Source organism: Thunnus albacares, chromosome 21 (assembly GCF_914725855.1).
Source record: "Thunnus albacares chromosome 21, fThuAlb1.1, whole genome shotgun sequence".
NCBI classification, from domain to species: Eukaryota; Metazoa; Chordata; class Actinopteri; order Scombriformes; family Scombridae; genus Thunnus; species Thunnus albacares.
The window spans coordinates 7,594,319-7,614,173 of NC_058126.1; the positions used below are offsets into that span (position 1 = coordinate 7,594,319).

A 19,855-nucleotide genomic window follows, 5' to 3' on the forward strand; every position below is an offset into this window, starting at 1 on the left:
CTCTCAGTGCCTTAAACAACAAATTTGTTTTTTTCTTCATAATGAAATTGCATAGATTTGCACTTTAAGGCTCAATAAAGGATCATTAAAAGGTTTGATTTGTGACATATATGTTTATTATAAAGCTTAAAGTGAGTGTAAACAAATATTGGTCCATGTATTTGTCATCAGAGAAGATTTCACATCAAAAATCTGTTTTTTTAGATGTATTTTTTCACGTTGCTGAGCACACATTAGTCCCTGTTTGTGAGGAGCTTCTACTTGAGGATGTGTGCCTTGCTCCAGAGCACCTGGCACATAAAATATTATGGCCGAAACTCATTTTACAGAAACATTTATGACTTCATGTGTTCCCGTAGTTAAAGCCATTGCCTAAATGATAACTATTATCTTTTACTGATGATAAAGTATTCTATTTTATATGGTTTTACTCCTACTATTGAAACTGACCTTTAAACACAACATATCTTTAAAGTGCATCTTATTTGTGCACACAATCACTTAAGCATTCAAACAGCCTCCTGTCTTTGTTCTTCTTCTATCCTCACAACAATGTTCACCACATAAACACAGTTAAACCATTAATGAAAACAGCTTTAATTCACCTACTGTAGAACCCATCTCCATGTTTTCTCAATCACCAAGAATATGACGTTTAATTGCAACATTATGCACCACGTTATTTTACATTAGGTAAAATGTGGTATAAGAGTATGAAAAAAAAGAAAATATTACATACTGTAATTGCAATATGTGTTATTATATTACAACAAATTTAACTGAGAACTTGTCTTGATGTAGTTTTGACAAATTCAGTTCCCCTTTTAAAGTACAGAGCAGCTACTGCAGAGATAAAATAGAAAAATATATTAAAACATAGACTGAACTTGTTTTTTGTGAATATATTAGCCTGTCAGAGATATAAGAGACAGTTATAATATACAGATATTTAGATTATACTGTAAAAATTAAAGTAAATCATACTGAGATTTGGTTGCTAATGTAATTGCAGTACGAGCTACTGTATTGATTTAATACAAAAAAACACATTTTTATATAAAATAATCAAATATTTAATGTGTATATGTTAAGTTACTGAATATATTTTTCTCTTCCCATAATTTATGTTTTAGCATCTCTAAAATTAAAAAAAATCAAATTTTGGTGAGTTCCAATAGAAATTTTTAAAAAACTGAATATGAGTAAAGGTTCTGCAGGTCAGTATCTTGCTCTCTGACCCAAATCTGCATCTTCTTATAATAATATGAGTCCAGTATGTTTATGATAAACTACATAATCCCTGTAGGTGGAAGTCTCCAGGACTCCCTAGTTGTCCTTGCAGCCTTTCTGATCCGTAGCTTTCATCCTGAACAGGTCGATTCCTTCGTTGATCATCAGCTCTTTGGCGTAGCTCACGGTCTCGTAGGGCAGGAAGCGTGAGCGGCTGAGGATCCAGGCGTAGTCGATGTGGAACAGGCGGAGGATGTCGATGCAGGAGTACACGACGGCCATGCTGGTGTAGTCGGTGGTCAGAACCCAGTATGGGCTGTAGGGAGTAACTGGGAGCACAGAGAATACATTCGAATATTTTACTATACATCTTTTTTTTAGAGAAGAGTTATAAAACTGACTTACAAAATATATCAACACAACACAGCACAATTCAGATACAGATTGAAAGGACTTAAAATAAAAAAGGAAAATTAGACTTACATAAAAACTACCTTATAATTAATAAAAGATGAAGGATCAGATCAGTTGGCTAATTTGATCTTGATCTGTTTGTATTTAGGTAAAACATTCAAAATGCTCCTTGATTTTATAATGATCCACCCACTGATTAGAAATATTTTACAGTAAATGTTTGTTTAATGCATTAAAGGGGACAAACCGTACATTAATATGCACATTTCCAGGACTACATTTATGTTCTGAGGCTCAACTGGAATATCTTTCATTTCATTTTATTTAATTTTAATGTTTATTTGGATGGGACAGATACAATATACATTTGCAGAGCAAATATCCAACGCAATGCATCACAACATTTATAGCTACTGTTAATTTCCGATGTTCGTCCCTAGAAGAGCCTTTATAATCATATTTGCATGATTTACAGTTACAGTCCTTATTGATCTTATACTGGCTCTTTGTTAGCTTATGTAAACAAGTTGGATTTCACTTTTTTTACTGTCTTTTTTTAGATCTTTGTCTATGTTAAACATAGACATCCAACATTATAACAGTATATGAATGACAGGAAATCACAAAAAGCATATGTCCCCTTTAAAATTAGCTTCTTTTTTTTTTTTTTACCAATGCAAGAGTAAAGAAGATTACAATCATCCAATGGATAAAAAAGTCCAAAAAACTTTATTAAAGAAGGATCATATGTTTCTGTTTCCAGGTTTTGATGTGGAGAGAAATGTTTTCATCTTTGACTTTTGAATGGAAATGCGATTTCAACTCAACTGTTAACTGTTTATACTGTAAATACTGACGGTGTTTTTAGGGGTATTTTAGAACCTAAAGTCTTAGTCTCATTGAGTTGTTTAGAGATATTTGTTGTTTATTTGACTTATTTTTCTCTAGACAAGCAGCTGTTGGGTTGCTTATAAGAAATCTTAAGTTGTCTTGAGGATACTTTATATGACTGTATGAGAAATTTCATTCATGATTTACACTGCAGTGTTTTCACTCTGATATTGTGATGTATTTATGAGACGTATATTTCTGCTTTATGTTGTTTGTCTCGCACTCATCGTTGTTGCTTCCCGTTACGGCTCAAGTCTGTTACAGAGGACAGAAACTTCTACTGAGATGTACGAACACCAGAATAAATTATAATGATGATTCAAGGCTTCCACAGACAGACAGACTCATTGTCAGAGACATTACAAATGCAGTGAGGCTGCTGCATCATGTGTCAGCCGTTATCTTCATCATTCACAAGGTATGTGTGCTCTCAGATAAGCTAAGTGATGAGTGAAACGGCTGCTATGTACGAAGCAAAAGTACATGTTGCTTTTCTGTCCGATTTCTGTCTTAATTCAACACTTTCTACAATGCAGTAAGAAACTACATTATATAATGATTTTAGTATTGTAATTATTGGTATTAAATGCTTGATTCCAACTCATTTTAACAATAACAACCATAAACACAAGAAGACTACAAAGGAAAATAAAGAACAAGAAGAATAGAAGTGAGGCAGTCGAAGAAGACGACAGCAAAAACAAAGACTTACAATAAGAGAAGCTGACGCCAAGTTTGGCTGGTTCTCTTGGGTCATGAACCACTGCTGTCCCTTCTGCCTTCCTCAGCTTGTCTTTACTGAGAGACACAGACAAAGAATAAAAAAAAGCCTTTTATTGAATTGCTACAAGAGAAACAACAAATCAACAGATGTACATGCTAACTTCTGCACTTTAGGTCAATAGAAAGCTTGTGCAGGGACTTTAATCTTTGCTAGTGAGTATGGATTTAAAGGAATAGTTTGACAAGCTTTTTCACTCTCTTGCTGATAGTTGCATGAGAAGATTGATACCGCTTTTACGTCTATACAGTAAATATACAGCCAGCAGCTGGTTAGCTTAGCTTATCTTGGCAGAAAGACTGGAAACAGGGAAACAGCTAGCCAGCCTCTGTCTAAAAGTAACAAAATACACCAACTAGCACCTCTAACTAATTAACATGTTACATCTAATTTGTTTAATCCCTACAAAAAGTGCGGTTTTAGAAGAAGTTTTAGAAGAAGTTGCAATTAAAAAAAATCCCTCAATACTCACTAGAACTGAGTGTTCAGCACCTGGATGGTACCATCTCTCCTTATGCCGTAGTTGGCCTCAATGCACTTTCCCCTCTCGAAGGAAGCAGGGAGCTTCTCAATCTCGTACCACCTGCCCAGGTACTGTCAGCAGAGAGGTTGAATTATGCAGAGAGGTCAGGGGTGGGTAGACAACTGCCTGGGACCCCCAACTAAAGGGCCCCCAACAGCTGTAGTTTTATTATGATGTTTAGATATGAAAGATATTGAATTATGTTACTATTCTAACTCATTGCACCTCGAAATAACTTACAAAAGGCCCCAAAGCACTTTAAAAAACTGTATACTTCTACTTCAGAGGAAAACATTGTACCTCTACATTTACCTGACAGATAAATGTTACTGGTTACGAAGCAGATTCAGATTTTACTCATAAAATATAACAATTAAAATAGAATTAAAAGCTCTACGTTGAACAGATGTTAAGTAAATATATGTAATAATACTTCTCTTTTACTCTTCACTTTTAAATAAAAAATTGAATGCAGGACTTTTATAGCACTTTACTGTGTGGTATTAATAGTTTTACTATTGATAGTTAATAGTTTTACTTTAGAAAAAGGTTTTCGGTACTTCTTCTATCACTGCCAATACCAACATTCCCAGTTAGAGGAAGGGTGTATATTCAAGCAAGACATGTTTGCCTGGAGCCCCCTAATCACTAAATCTGCCCCTGAAAGACACGATGTCTGAATTGTGTAGTGTGTGTAGTGTGTGTTTTTGTGTTCATGTGTTACCTGCTGAAGGTTGAAGCCGGGCTGCACCTTCGGAGTGGGACAGGGACCCCAGTGATAGGTCTGCGCTGAGACCAGAGGGAGCAGCAGGAGGAGGAGGTAGACAGTAGACATCGCTCCTTCAGGAGTGGAGGGGAGATTATAGAAACTAAAAATGACAGAAATTATGTGGCTGAACCTGTGAGGCAAATTAATGGATGTAACAACCTTAAATCCATCTCTGTGTAACCCCGATGTCTGAGGTAAGGGAGTAAAATGGACAATAATTTAGTTTTTAAATAAAGTTAGATATAAATAGTTGAGTGTGGGATTAAAATTTATGAGTAAAATTGCTGGTTTTAAGTCTCCTCCACTCAAAAATATGTTTTTCTTCTTGATGGTGGAAAGTTTCTCTGTGCTGACCTTTAATCTCAGTTTAAGCCGTGTACCTACTAGCATGATTTGTGACATCACAACTAGTTTGCAGCCAATCGTGGACCAGTATGCAGCTTGTAGAAGTGTGATGTAGAAACTTGAGGCCTTCAGTGCACTGAGAATGGACTTCTCATTGATGTAGGAATCATCTTGTGCCCAGTTGTCAAACTTTTAACTACTATTTACTCTACTAATGTAAAATTCATATATTCTGGATTTTTCTAAAGGAGAAGGAGGAGATGTAGTTTTAAGAATTTCACAACGCTATTGGACTTTTTTGTGGGAGAAAAATGCTCCAATTATTTCAGATACAATTGATTATTACAAGCAGATGATTTTTATTTATTCATATATTTATTTATGTCTTCAGACATGAGGGGATTCTTGTAAAATGTTATGTATTGTGAAGATTTTGGGTTTAAGTTTGAGATTTATGCGTGTGCTTTTTTGCTGGAACCAAATTAAGGATTGTACATTTACATTACATTTTATTTTAGTAGGGTTATTGATATTTATAGATAATTTATTACATTTTCAAAAGGGTCATAATTGGATTATTTGGGTTTTTATTCATGTTTGATTTCAGATAACAGGATGACAAAATATTACCTTTTTCTTCTAAATGTAAAATATGACTGTGTGTGAACAGGCCTCACTGTGGAGTGTGTTTGTTCACTTTGGAGGGTTAAACCATAAAGTTCACATCATTCTTATCTAACTTAAGTCCATATACTGATGTTCTCCATCTACATACCTGAAAGCATTTACATTTTATCTTCTATTGTTACCCAGAGAGATGTAAAGTGCTCGACTGGGCGTTAACGGTTTTACAAAACAAGATAATAGTAGAAACACATGCCAGAAGAATTTCTATCTGTCAGTGGTTAAGCACAGCTTCATCCTCTTATTGTCTCTTCACACAACATCACATGTCGCCACACTTGTTCTGCAGGTTTCACATAACACACTGCACCTGAACTCACATGTCAGTAGGCTTCTTTACATTATTGTATAATAACAAAACAAACATTAGCCTTCATAGATTTGTTATTTGTCACGAGATTTCAGCAAAATGACAAGGAGACAAGCTGTAGTTGAAATATTATAAAATATTACATAATAAAAATACAAATTTAGCATCACAGAGGATAAACCCAACACGTAAGTCTCCTTAAAAACAGTATCATTCAAATACCATATAGCAATAAAACAAAAACTAAAACAACATTTACCCCCAAACTATGCAGTTTAGAATAATTCCCATCAACCCTCACTCCAAACACCTACCTCAGGTGTGTACAGATGTCGGGCGGAAGACGTCTTCACTCTGTCCTGCAGCTGTAGAAAGAAACTGGCTGCGAGTCTCGAGCTCTGCAGTCAAAATACAGGTTGGGAGCTCGTTCACGTTACGTCACTCCGACAGCACGAGGCAGCTCATTAGCCAAATTGTCATCATGTGCACATTCCCACACACACACACACACACACACACACACACACACACACACACACACACACACACACACACACACACATTTTGGAGTGCTTTGTTGGATGATGTGGCTCAATATTAATTGAGGAAAACTCTATGTTTTAAGAATAATGATATCAATTATTGAATATATTAGGGATATTAAATATATATTACATTTTTATTTAGTTTTAATTACAATTATGATCTATCTATCGATCTATAATACATCCAGGGGCCTCATATTGTGATTCTTTTGTTTTACAATGACATTTCTTAAGAAAAATCCTTTATCAAATAATTGTATATTAATTGCTTTCACATGGAAATAATAATAATAGTCAATTAAAAAAATGACAATATTAATGTTTAGTATGCAATATGCACACAATAACCAAACCTATTCTGGTTATGTCAGGATATATAACATGTTTGACCCTCAGGTGACCTCACAGAGCAAACAGGCTATTTAACTGGCTGCCTTCACTTTATTATCTGAGGACCTTCAGTTGTGAGGTTACACTTTTATAAACATCTGGAACACAATATGTACAATTAAGATTCTATAAGCAACATATTACATTTATCTGTGATCTTGCAATACGAGAATTCACGGTCATACTACATACATAACCAATAACTGTAAGTAAACAGTCTGACTGAATGATTTGTGCATGAACTTTACTTTTATTATGTATTATAATAAACTTTATTATTGCACTGATGGTTCATGTTTATCTCCTCTCAGCTGTTACAGTGTTCAATAATTATTAATAATAATAACCATCATCATAATAATCATAATGATAATCAGAGTTGTCTTCAGGCTTTGAGCTTCACTTCCATCAGAATGAACCTGAGAGCAAAAACAAACATTACTTTTGTATGATTTTTTTTTTTTTTTTTTTTTTAAATATGGACTTACTTTAAAAACTCCAGAAAAGTGTTTGAATGTTCGGGTCAAAGGTCAAACTGTTTCCTTATACCACCGTGGAGATGTCGACACTGCTACACTGTGAAACTATTCCAAACCTTCAACACACTATCAAAAACATTCTCTATAACTATCCTAATCTTCCCCAAACTATCAAAAACATTCTCCAAAACTATTCCAAACCTTCTCCAAACTATCAAAAAAATTCTCTATAACTCTCCTAATCTTCTCAAAAAATATCCTACTAACCTAATCTTCTCCAAACTATCAAAAACATTCTCCAAAAATATCTTACTATCCTGATCTTCTCCAAATGATCAAAAACATGCTCCAAAACTATTCCAAACCTTCAACATCAAAAACATTCTCTGAAAGTATCCTAATCGTTTTCAAACTATCAAAAACATTCTCCAAAACTATTCCAAACCTTCTCCAGACTATTCCAAACCCCAGTCATTTCACTGGATTTGCTGGTGATTGAAATCTCTACGTATCATGACATGAATATATTTACAGTGAACTCTGAAAAAAGGTGAAATATTTGTATGAAGTCTGGTGAAAGAATGTAAAAGATTAGTGAGGCTGCAGCTGAATCAGAGGATGATTTTCTCTGTAAATCAGTGAAAACATGTTGTTGTGGCTGTAATCTCATTACTTTTGATACTTTTTGTACTTTTAGAGCAATTTAAGAAATGAGGGAATATCTTTTTGAAATGGTGTCTAACATGGCAGTCCGAAATCTCCCATAGGTGTTCAGTTGGGTTGAGATCTGGTGACTGTGAAGGTCACAGCATATGATTCACATCATCTTCATCCTAATCAAACTGTTCAGTGACCCCTCGTGCCCTGTGGATGGGGCCATCGTCATCCTGGAAGAGACCACTCCCATCAGGATAGAAATGTTTCATCCTATGATCCCTCAGAACAACTTTGTATTGATTTGCAGTCCTTCCCTCTGAGGGGACAAGTGGATCCAAATCATGCCAGTAAAATTCCCCCCAAAGCATAACAGAGCCACCAGATCCCCTCACTGTAGGGGTCAAGCATTCAGAAACCTGGACCAGTTTTTCCTTTAATTTGTCATCTGTCTGTACCAAATGTTATTCATTAAATGTTTAATTCTTACATACTGTTCTCTTCACAGTATCTCCTCATAATTAGTCAGAGAGTTCAGAGAGAGTACTCTTTATGTTTTACACTATTTGTTTATGGAGGAAAAAACATTATGGTTGTATATTACCTAAAACAGGAAAACTGAATTTTAAAAGTTTTAAATAAATACAAGTCCAATTTAACCTGGAAAACTCTCTTTATGTATCAGCTGCACAAACAAAGTTGAAATATTTCCATTTTTGCATATTTCTGTGTGGGAAAAGTTGTAAAATTCTGGCTAAACAAATTATGTTTTGGATATTTTTACTGCTCTTAAATGTAAACAAAAAGGGTCAAGTTTGACCTGAACAGTATGTAAATGTTAATGTGTTGTTTTATAGACCAGTAATTAGTTTGTGTCATTGATGTTTAAACTACTGCCATCTAAGGTCGTTGACTAGTATATTATTATTATTACAGTGTATTATTAAATCAACAGGAAGGAATACTACAAGACCTTAACAGATGTATTACGTTTGTTAATTAGTGCTCCAGTAAAAGCAGCAATACTACAATGTAAAAAATACTTATTCAAAAGTAACAATCTGAATATTCAAAGTTTACTTCAGCACCAGGTCATACAACTGTCAAATTATGGTCAAATGTTGTTTTTTTTTTTTTACATTTCCAGATGTCACAAGCAGCTGTCAGCTTTCAGACATGTTTACTCCACTGCAGCTTTCTAATCTTTAATTTATTTGCATTTTAATTTGAGTTACCGTAGCAAATTTACAGATTGACTGTTATAATGTGGCTTTATTAGTAAAAAGGGGAAGATATGTAATAAATTCTTTTGTATTTTGGCATTAATTAGGAATAAATCATTTCCATGTCTATTATTCTTTCCAGCTGTTGTTAGTGATATGAAACAATGAGACCAAACAGACACGACAATCTAATAAAGATTATTTATTTCCAGTGTTTGTTGAGGGAGGGCATTGCACCCATGATCTGCTGTACACAGGCGAGATGTTCACTGTTCAGAAAACGTTGTCTCATGCAGTTTCAAAGACAAAGTTTTTTTCTCCCAGGTTTTAAGCGCCCATGCATTTTACTGCACTTGAAAAATACAGATGGGGAGGGGGGTAAAAATGAAGTAAAACTACAATGAAACACAGACATTGATGTAAATTTCAATGCTGATGTCGCGGTGAGAAACTAAAAAACAGAAAGGAAAACAAAACAAAAATCTCTGGAATGCCTGTGAGATTATGCTCTTCTAAAAATGTATTTTTTTAAAATTTCCTTCTTGTCTTGACAACTGTTGGTAAAAACAGTTTAAAAAAAAAAAAAAAAAAAAAAAGAGGCACTTTTTTTTTGAGATAAAAACAATTCACACATATGTAAAAACTTACTTTTTGGACTATAAATGGACACAGTTTGGAAATAAAAACTACTGTACCAAGCATTACATACTCTAGTATCAGCATTTCATTATGTTTTTCAGTCTTTATTTGATAAAACTATAATAATCCTCCAGTCCCTCAAGCTAATATCTGGCTGTTGTGACTGTGCTGTGAAAAAAAAAACAAAAAAACAAAAACAAAAAACAAACTTCCCACAGCACCCAGCTCAGAAAGCAGCCCTCGATTATATCAACATACTTCAAGTACAGGCAAAAAAAAAAAAAAAACCCAAAACACATACATATTATTTTGAAAATGACGATACTGTCACAAGCAACTAGTGTTAGTCCAAATACGAAAAGAGTTATACATTCTTCATACCGCTTATAATAGGAAGAACTGAATGATTCCTTAAAAAAAAAAAAAAAAAAAAAAAAAAAAGGCTTCCTCCTGCAGAGTCGCTAACGGATTCTTCAGTAATAGTCAATTCATTAGTGCTGTAAAACATTCCACAGAGTTCATGTCTGTCCTATTAACATCGTCACATATCGACAGCGAAGTCACATTCTTGCGTTAAAGGAGGAAGTCCCGTGTTCTTTCCGTGTCTGTTCCAGTACGGCCAACGAGTCAGTGGAATTACATAAAACATCTCTTCAGCATTATTCCAGTAACAATCATGTTGTGAGCCTATACACAGTATGTACAGTAGATACATAAAGTATACTTTGTAGAAAAAATATTGTGCAGTAACCTTAGCTAAAATACCCACATTCGTACAATTACGCATTCATTCTCTCATGTTTTGTTTTTTTTAACCCCTCCCCCTCTTTCGCAGACACACTAGACAAGACCGCTCTTGCCGTTTCACAGATACTGGTAGAACCGTGAGCGGACGACTTGTGCTCCAGAGAGTTTGTGTGGGTGCGCGTCTGCTGCCCCGATGGAGGCTTTGCTTTTGTTTGCCAGCCCGCTACCGTTAACGTGCTCCCCCGTTAGCGGCTGCGCGCCCGGAGACGCGGGAGGAGGCGGTCTTTCGGGAGCTACGTCCGTCTGGGCTTCTGTGTTGTCGTCCTCGGGGACGGCTTTGGGCGCGACCACCTCGACGCTGGACTCCGAGCCCCCGCCCCTGCACCGCTCTCTGGTGATCCAGTCCCGGATGGATAAGTCCTGAGAGGAGCATTTGGGCTTGAGTCGGTCCAGGGCCGACAGTTCGGCGGCCTGGTCCACTCCGCCCTGCTCCCTCCAGTCGTTGATGACCGCCAGCTCTGCGAAGTCTCTCTGCCCGCCCATGGTGTGCCTCCGCCGGATGTTCTTCTTCTTGCCGCGGGCATCAGGAGTGCGGTTCTTCTGGGTGAACATGTCGTCGGCGGACGTGCGTAACCTGAACTTGAGCCGCTCGGTGATCTTAAGGTGCCAGGCCGGTTCGGGACGCTCCGACTCGCTACGTGAAGACGAGCTGAGGCTGCTGGTGGACCGCCCCTTCTTCATCACCTCCAGGACTCGGGACAGGCGCGTGGAAGACTCCGCCCTACCCTCACTGCGCTCTCCGCTGCCCGCAACACCTTCCACCGATGATTCACTGTCGGTTTTCTGTCTTAGAGACCACCGTCTGGAGAGGGTGTCGCACTCGATCATCTTGTGCGAGGGGAAGAGGCGCCGTGCTTCCAGTTTCGGTGTGGTGCTCCCCTCGGCTGCTCCACCTTTTACTTCAGTCTTTTCCTGACTCTGCTCTGGGCAGGGCGTGGACTGGCTGTTGCCGCCTCCCGGAGCGAAAACCGGGAAGTCGCTCTCGCTGTCTGTCTCCATGGGTCGTCCTTCGCTGATGAGCTCGCTGCGTTCGTCGTCCGCCTCCTCCCCACCCTGCAGCTCCGGGCTGAGCGCACTCGACTCCGCTCCGGTCAAGAACGTGATGGAAGAAGTGGTGGAGTAGTCCGAGGTGATGGAGCTCACCTCCGCGCCGGCCGACGCTCCCGCACCTGCTCCCAACCCGGTGCACGCTCCCGCAGGCAGGTCGGGGGACGTTCCTCCGGTCCACTTTTTCGGCCGTGACCGCTGCACCGACGCTCCGGAGCTCATGGTCCCGAGGTCGGAGGTGTTTTCATCCAGCTGGGACGGGGGATCCGACATGGAGGATTTCCCTCCGGCGACTGTTTGGTAGCTGATGTTGGGAGAGCCGGAGATTTTTGGGGACGGGGAGGGGGAAGGTGAGGGGTGTCTGGGTGGAGTCTTCTCCTTCAGGAACGAGGAGTTTCGATGCTCTCTCTTGGCTTTAGGTGTCAGCTCCACAGTTCTCCCGTTCTCTTTCCTCTCCTCCGCCCGTACTTGTTGCTTGGCGTTGGGTTTCGTGTTGGGGCTAGGGCGAGTCTCGCTCTGCGTCTCGGTCTGGAGGCTGTGGTGGTTCGGCTTCTGGCCAGGGATTTCCTTCTTGGGGAAAACTGCATCCAGATCGTCATCTGAACTGCTAGGCTGCGGCTTCTCCTTTGACTTCTTTCTTTTGCGGCTGGCTGCAGCAAAGATTGAGGAGACCAGGAGCTCTCTGCTGCACTGGTCCTTCCCTGAGCCCCAGGAACCCTGCAGAAAGGAAGGGGACAGGAAGAGAGAGAGCAGAAAAAAAACAAAAAACAAAATGAGGATTTATGAAGCTGAGAACCAAGAGGAGGCACATCACAGAGAAAAAAGAACCCTTCACCGCTGTCTGAAAACTTAAGTCTGTACTCCACCTGCTCCCGTGAAGCGCCACAAACCAGAAAAATGGGACAGAGAGAGGAACATTAAGAGGCGTCATTGACAGGGAGCACATTATTGATTCCATGCCAGCTTTAAAGCAGAAGCAAGAGAAGCAGCAGCACAGCGTGAACTGATGCAACCCCCTGCAGGAGCCCCGAGGAGCTCTGAGGAAAAGCAGCCAGATAGCAGCGGTGCAGCGATGAGATTTACTCAGATTTATTTTTTCCTCTTTATCTCATCACAAGCGACTGTATAATCCCGAGCTTCTCAGCCACAAGTATTGAGTTTAGTGTGTCTCGAAGCGGGACTTTCATGACAGATTGTAGCGTTTTAAAAGGCGACCTTTTGACATGAAAGACTGTGGCTCACTGGACGTACAGTAGGTTTTCGTCTGGTCAGTTCTCATAGACTATTCACAGCATAACCTCAGTTCACCCACATCACAAAACAACACAATGTCTCATTTAACTCCAGTGCTTTTCAGCCATGCAGATAGTTTTATTCATCTAGGAGATTTCTGCTTCCACCTTAATACAACAGGTGTTGATTTTTTGTTTGTGACACTCACAGCAATGATAAAAAAAAATCCCTTTCTTAAATTACAATTAAACACAATCATCTCTTTCCTGAAATAACTGTTAGTTTGGATAATCAACAGTTTTCAGAGGGACAGTTTCTTCTATGGGCAGTAATTTCAATAAACACTGTTTACGCTGAGGTTAGTGTGTTATTTTGGAGTAACTACACACTGTGCAATAACAGTTTAAGCTATGTTGAATTGTGTAATTATATGACTATGATATAAAAAGAAAAAGAAAAAAGTGGATTGGTAAGGAAATTGATGCCATGTCCCTGTTGCATCACTCTCATGTTTTGAAAGTTCAGCAAAAACCACTGTTTTTTCAAAAAAAAGTTTATGACAGTGTATCCTGTGTCATTTCATGCTGAATTTTGATGAAGATGTGGGTTGTGGTAGCAATCACTGTGGGAATTTGTTCCTCGGACACTCAGGTTATCTTTGGGCGATTCAGGATCACTGTTTTGGTTTGAAAACTTGAGATTTTGTCTCATCATTCAGTCAACTTTCATCTGGTAAAGCCTAAAATCACATAGTGTATAGAGGACTTTCCCAGGACATTGTTTCTAGAGAGAGTATTGCTGCTGATTTTCTTAACGTTGTACCTTATCAATGTTGTGAGTAGCACAATTCTCCTCCATTGTTTTGGGGTGGAAACAGACATCTCAAAAGCTGGACACATGTAACTGTAACCATCTGACAGTTTACAGTGTAGACACCACTAGAGGTAAATGAAGAATGTGTTTAATTTTGTTTTTAGGGTGAAACTGCCTTTAAACTATGTGCTGCGATAAGTCTATTTGACGCTGATCTCGACTGGAGGCTTCACCTACCTCCTGTCATCCTACACTAGCAGTGGCCTGAGAGGGTTCACACTGGGCACACACACACTCACCTTTGACTTAGCTGAGTCACTAGTCGGTGAATCTGTAGGAAAAAAGAGAGAACAGAAAGACATGTTAGATGATTTGAAAACCGCACATGAACACATCTACTGCAGGACACGGGAAAATGAATTGGGGAGGGAAAAAAAGGAAAAGAGAACCACGTTGATGAAGAGGATCATGTAGAGTGTGAAAACACAGAGCGGACAAGACTGGCGACACATGTGAGATACACACACACATACAGTACACATGAGCAGACGACAGGCCATGCTGCACACACAAGGACAGATGAGCTCTACGTTACACTCAGGTCCACATCTACATCATGACAAGCAGCGTTCTTTCCCAACCCTGACACTAACCAAAACATCCAGTGTCCAAGTAAAATAAAAACAGAGACTGTGCGGTCACTAAACCCACAGAGATATCGTTTCTTAAAAGCTATTTGACACAGAAGATGTTATCAACAGAGTGATACTGAGTGCAACTTTGGCGATGAACATACAGATGTGTTTAACAGCAACGGAACAACAGAGTGAGTTGTGTGCCATGCAAAACGAGAATGATGACTGATTTTGTTTAAGGATAAGGCTGCTGATATTCTAGGTTTTTCTCAACAAATCTCATGCAGAGCCAAGTAAGTAAAGTGTGTGCATCCAAAGCCTGATATATCTTATTCCTCTGTGCTGTAGACCTCCGTTGTTGCCCAAAAACTGTTAAAAACACACCAATGAACTACAGTGTTGCACTGGGTGACATGTTCCTTCACCACAAAATGTTTTGGGCATGTTAGCTTGTTTAAAAATGGCTCTTAAGACTAATAACAGTGATCACGTTTTCAGTCTTGCTACATATCACAACCTCAAACTTTGTACTACACTGTCAATTTCTCAAAGAACTTCAGTACACTGGAGCAACGTCCCTGGTTCGATTCCAGCTAGAGACCTGTGTTGCATGTCATACCCATCTCTCTCTCCCCTTGTTTCCTGTCTGACATTTCACCGCCCACTATACAATAAAAGCAAAAATGCCAAAAAAAAAAGATCTAAAAAGAACTTCAGTACTGATTCAAGAGGTTGTGTTATGTAGCACAACAAGCCTTACACAGAACTACTCTCAAGAGAATGAAAATGTGATCACTGTTATTAGTCTTTGGAGCCGTTTTTAAACCAACTACTGTAACCGTTAATCTCCATGGTGAAGGAACACGTCACCCAGTGTAATGTTGTGACTCACTAACGTGTTTTTAATAGTTTTTGGCCAACAAAGGAGGTCTACGGAACAGAGGAATATGATATATCAGGCTTTGGATACACACACAATACTTGTAAGAGTGTTTAGTATTTTCTCATTTATACATGACCAATACAAATGTAGTAACATCTATATATAAAATAGAAAAGGCTGAATTGGCTGCTTTTAATTTTTTTTTATACAACTGTCAATATGATGCCTCAGTTTTGTTACCAAAGACATACAATCAGTCGCACAAAAACAAAAACTCTATCTGATTGAAGACATTTCCGTCTGCACCAGAAAAGCACTGAGGTTTGATATCAAGCCCCACAGACAGACAAAAGTCTTCAGCTCTTTATTTTCTGACGATGCTGCTCAGCTGAGCTGACGAAGCAATGGCAACGTTGTGGTATGTGGTGACATGAGTTGCCATGACAACAGTGACACGGTGATGACAGAGGCGGCTATGGAGGAAACCAAAAAAAAACAAAAAGAGAAGTGACAGGGGAGTCACAGAGGGGCTAGCTATATGAAAAGAGAGGACACTACATGAGAAAGAGAAAAAAACTATAATCAGTCCTCACCTCCTCATCCTTCGTTTTTCTAGCTAAAATTTGTTTTTGTGTGACATAGCCGAGCCCCCCTATACACCCCTTACAATACAGATGATGGCACGATATGCAAGTGCACACTGACTGGTGACGTAGAAACCATACCATGCTATCTCTCCCGTTGGCAAGCTTGCGAGACAGTGAGGAGAGACAGCGGAGAGCCTTTCAGACAGTAGCACCGGCCTGCGTAAGGTATGTTCTGATAGAAAAACCCACAACACCGGACACCGTACAGTACCGTGTAGCCGCTTCGCTTCCCCTTTTCGTCACGGTTTTCTTTGTTTTAATGCTTTTTTTTTTTCTTTCTTTCTTTCTCTTTGGCATTTCTTGCGCTTAAAAGACCTGCGGGTTCCTGCAGACTAGGCAGCTACACTGGGGGCAACAATCCTCCTTCTTCCTACAGTTCCAGCTGTCCATCACGGACATTATAGAGTCCATCAGTGACATCACGGTGTGATAGACTCCTCCCACTTGGCCTGTGTCAAGATCAGTATGTGTGAATGCTGGGAAAGCCTTTAGGACACCCGACAGAGCCTCACTAGAGAGAGGAATCAGAGGTCGCCTTTCACTGTAAAAACATCTATTTTCTGACGTGGGAAAGAACGTATTAGTGCAACAGTAGGCAAGATAAGAGGGAGAGTTCGATCAAAAGGATGTATTAAAGTGGCAGAGGGATGGTTAAAAAGGGAAAAGGGGCATCTAAGTTTAGTAAGAGTCTGTTTAAAAGATTAACAAATACCGAGGGAGGGTAGATCTATTAAAGCAAATGAAGAAGCGTCACAATTTATTGCATCCCTTCAAGTTTCGGGGATGCAGATAAATTGCCCACTGAAACCCACACAGGCGTTTGGAGTCATGGTTAGCCATAGACATTCCTATCTGATGGCAACAGCCAAAGAAGCAAAAAGGGGAAGCTTGGCCTAGGGAAGAAGCAGCGTTATCATCAACATTTGTTTCTAGTTCACACACGCCGGCCCCTCCTTGATCACAGTGCACAGCAGTGAAAAGGTTAGAGAAAGGTTAACCCACCACAGAGTCGGTCTGCCAAAGGCAGCGTGTTACCTGATACTTCACCCTGCGATGTGCCTGTGCGACCGATGTTGGTGAGCAGGTGGTCGATGTTGGGGACAGGCTGAGACTCCACCGCGCTCTCCTCATGGGACACGGTCTGGAGGAGCACAATGATAACACATCAAGAACCAGGATCACTGAGACTGCTGTTTGAACACTGTAATCTCTATTTGTAGACTTTTCTTGAGTTTAATACTGAGCTAAAGTCTACAAACGTCGTTTGACACCTTGAAAAAAACAACATACTGTCCTGGAAAAGCTCAAAAATGTGTTTTGACTTATTGTAACGTCACGTGGATTTTTGACCTTCAGTGTGCAGAATGATGTATTTGCAGAGTCGCGCCCTTTAGACGAGCCAGATAATAACATCTTAGTCAGAATATGTGTCAGATATCAATTGGAGGCTGTCAGATTGTGCTCGTAATGCACGGTGAATCATTCATTTGTTGAAAGCGGAAAGTTTCTCTGCGCTCACCGTAAATCTGAGTTTAAGGCGTGTACCAACAGGCATGATTGGTGACATCACATCTAGTTTGGAGCCAATCAGGGTCCAATACGCAACTTACACAAGTGTAATGTGAAAACCTGAAACCTCCAGTACACATGCACTGAGAGTAGACTTCTTAATATTGTGTTTAATATTTGCAGTTTCATAGATTCTGGATTTTTCTGTGAGGGAAAAGAAGTAGATGTAATTTTAAGAATTTTAAACTAGGTAATTAGACTTTTTTGTAGAAAAGCCATATCAAACACAAGCTATTATTCTGAGAAGACTAATTTTTTATGTCTTAAAACCTGTCTGGAGGGTCTTTAAGGTCAAATATTAAGACAGGAGAGAGACAGAAGTAAAGAATCTTATGGCAGTGATGCCTGTACCCACCACTGGATCTCCGTTTCCATCTTCAGTGAAAAACCAGTCATACTGGAAGCAAAAAAGACAACAAAACAAATTAAGTTTTGTATTTTACATGTGAGAATTTGGTTTAATTGAAAAAAAAAATCCATGAAGGGAACACTTCAAAATCTGTTACTCACATTTTGAATGAGGGTCTCTACTATCTTGTACTGGTCTGGCATGTGAGTCACCATATGGGTCATGTTGTCCTCTGTGGTGCGCACCAGAGTGGGACCAAACACGATGGCCAGGTTCCTTGGTTCCATCTAACACACGAGAAAACCAAGTTTTAATTGTACATTTGCAAAATAAACTAAACCAAAGTCTGTTTAAAGGAAAAAAACGTTAAGTCACATGCCTTATTCTTCTCTGAGTTTTCAGCGACAGTTTTTAGATGAGCTGAGAGGAACTTGAGGGTTTCATAATGATGATCAGGTAACTCATGAAGCTGAAACAGGAAAGAAACAGACATTATACCACAACTGTAGACATGAAGGTTGGATCAGAATGAAACAGAAAATGGCAAAACAACTCACCAGCCTCTTGAGCACTTTGAGTCTCTCCACTGGGTCCTCTATTCTGTTGGCCTCTATGAAGTCTGTGTACTTATCTGCAAGTACCAATTAACAATTTAAAGCAAAGGCAGGAGGTAAAACACAGTCGACATGCTGCAAGGTTGTAGTTCTCATTTATGGCCAGTAGATGGGGTGCAGAACCTTTAAAAACACTACTTACCGTTTGTGAACAACGGCTCTGGAAGCTTTCTGAAGAAGGATTTAAGTAAACTGCTGATCACGTTGAGATCCCTCCATTTCTGTAAAACATGATATTAGGGAATGATGGGAAACTGTGCAAAGAAAAACTGGACTTCTACTCAACATGTATAATGATTCTGGGCTCACAGGAACATTTTGTCACATTTGGAAGGACACAAGCTCTGAAATATGGATATAAAACTATAAAACACTGCTAAATGACACATTACTGGCAAGTATACAGTGTGGAGAATGTCAAAACACTGGCATGAAAACATCACTTATTCTGCGGGCTTGAAAAATCTTTCAGCTGTGCACACAGCTGCGTTTGTCCCGAACACATGAAAGGACAACACTTGAGAATGTGAAACTCCATTTCATAGTTTAATTAAAGCAACGGCGGATCGATTAAGTGGCACTCACATCGTCCTGGATATCGATGTCGTTCATGCCCTTGTTATTGAGCTCCTCCTGCATGTTGGAGATGGCTGCGTTGTTTCCAGGGACTCTGTAGATGCCTGTGTACTCCAACCCTCTGTCCTCCACCAGCTTACAACAAACCTCCACGATCAGAGGCACGAACTAAAACACACGGAAATACAAAAATGTTAAGCTCTAAATCAGCAACATACATGAAAACCCTGCTGGATTTTAGACTTTATCTGCAGAAATATGTTTGTATTAAATAAGCACAAACCTTGTTAGTCTGTGCGGGAGGACAGTCATCCAGTCTCACTCCGAACGTGACTCCAGGAGACGGCTTCTTCTCGAAAGGTTTCCTCATCAGCCCCGGGATGCCCTTCCTCCACGTCCCTTTATCCTTGGGAGGGCTAGTGTCATCTGAGTGCAACATACCAGGAGAATATATAAGATAGAAACAATGCAATTCTTTACACTCAGATAACTTTTTTCCTTAGACACCGAGAGCTTCGACAGAACAAAATTGTACAAATTTTTATTCTTTCCTACCTTTGTGCATGTTCTTTCTCTCCTGCTCTGGTTTGGGCGAGTGTGGACTCTGTGCTTTGGTCTCTCCTTTACCTCCCAGCAGCGTCTGTCTGATGCTCAGCGACTGGCGTGACGGTTTGGGTGACGGCTCTGTCTTGCTGCCTGTCGGGCTGGGAAAGACGCAGAAGCAAACGCGAAATGAACTCGGGTTGGAAGATATCCACTCACATCTAACTACTACACAGCACTGTGTGAAGTTCTCCACAAGTGT

The 19,855-nt window shown here is 39.6% G+C and overlaps 2 protein-coding genes across 5 annotated transcripts in view; both read right to left on the reverse strand.

The window, feature by feature from the left end:
- Positions 1 to 216: 216 nt before the first annotated feature.
- On the reverse strand, positions 217 to 6,356 carry apodb (apolipoprotein Db). Of its 2 annotated transcripts, none has more exons than XM_044339930.1 (5): positions 6,262 to 6,356; positions 4,564 to 4,708; positions 3,789 to 3,910; positions 3,248 to 3,333; positions 217 to 1,559 (listed from the first exon to the last, which is right to left on the reverse strand). In XM_044339930.1, the coding sequence occupies exons 2-5, from the start codon at positions 4,672 to 4,674 to the stop codon at positions 1,327 to 1,329; spliced, it is 552 nt and encodes a 183-aa protein (XP_044195865.1). In that variant the 5' UTR covers positions 4,675 to 4,708; positions 6,262 to 6,356; the 3' UTR covers positions 217 to 1,326. The 2 variants fall into 2 exon arrangements, with proteins under 2 accessions (XP_044195865.1, XP_044195868.1); XM_044339933.1 differs by having other exon boundaries at positions 4,564 to 4,679; positions 6,262 to 6,306.
- Positions 6,357 to 9,425: 3,069 nt separating this feature from the next.
- LOC122972436 (rho GTPase-activating protein 21-like) overlaps positions 9,426 to 19,855 on the reverse strand; it is an 87,331-nt gene continuing 76,901 nt past the window's right edge. For all 3 annotated transcript variants that reach the window (XM_044339543.1, XM_044339542.1, XM_044339544.1), the window contains 11 exons: positions 19,606 to 19,754; positions 19,334 to 19,476; positions 19,060 to 19,218; positions 18,617 to 18,695; positions 18,418 to 18,491; positions 18,240 to 18,329; positions 18,022 to 18,147; positions 17,867 to 17,908; positions 16,978 to 17,083; positions 14,077 to 14,108; positions 9,426 to 12,448 (listed from right to left, as the gene is read on the reverse strand). In XM_044339543.1, coding sequence (XP_044195478.1) covers positions 10,742 to 12,448; positions 14,077 to 14,108; positions 16,978 to 17,083; positions 17,867 to 17,908; positions 18,022 to 18,147; positions 18,240 to 18,329; positions 18,418 to 18,491; positions 18,617 to 18,695; positions 19,060 to 19,218; positions 19,334 to 19,476; positions 19,606 to 19,754 — 2,707 coding nt within the window. In that variant the 3' untranslated portion in view covers positions 9,426 to 10,741. The remainder of the gene's footprint in view (positions 12,449 to 14,076; positions 14,109 to 16,977; positions 17,084 to 17,866; positions 17,909 to 18,021; positions 18,148 to 18,239; positions 18,330 to 18,417; positions 18,492 to 18,616; positions 18,696 to 19,059; positions 19,219 to 19,333; positions 19,477 to 19,605; positions 19,755 to 19,855) is intronic.

Coding starts and splice junctions, on each gene's coding strand:
- apodb (XM_044339930.1), bottom strand. CDS start 4,674: ATGTCTACTGTCTACCTCCTCCTCCTGCTGCTCCCTCTGGTCTCAGCG. Junction 3,911..4,563: donor CCGGCTTCAACCTTCAGCAG/GTAACACATGAA, acceptor CTCTGCTGACAG/TACCTGGGCAGGTGGTACGA. Junction 3,334..3,788: donor GTGCTGAACACTCAGTTCTA/GTGAGTATTGAG, acceptor TGTGTCTCTCAG/TAAAGACAAGCTGAGGAAGG.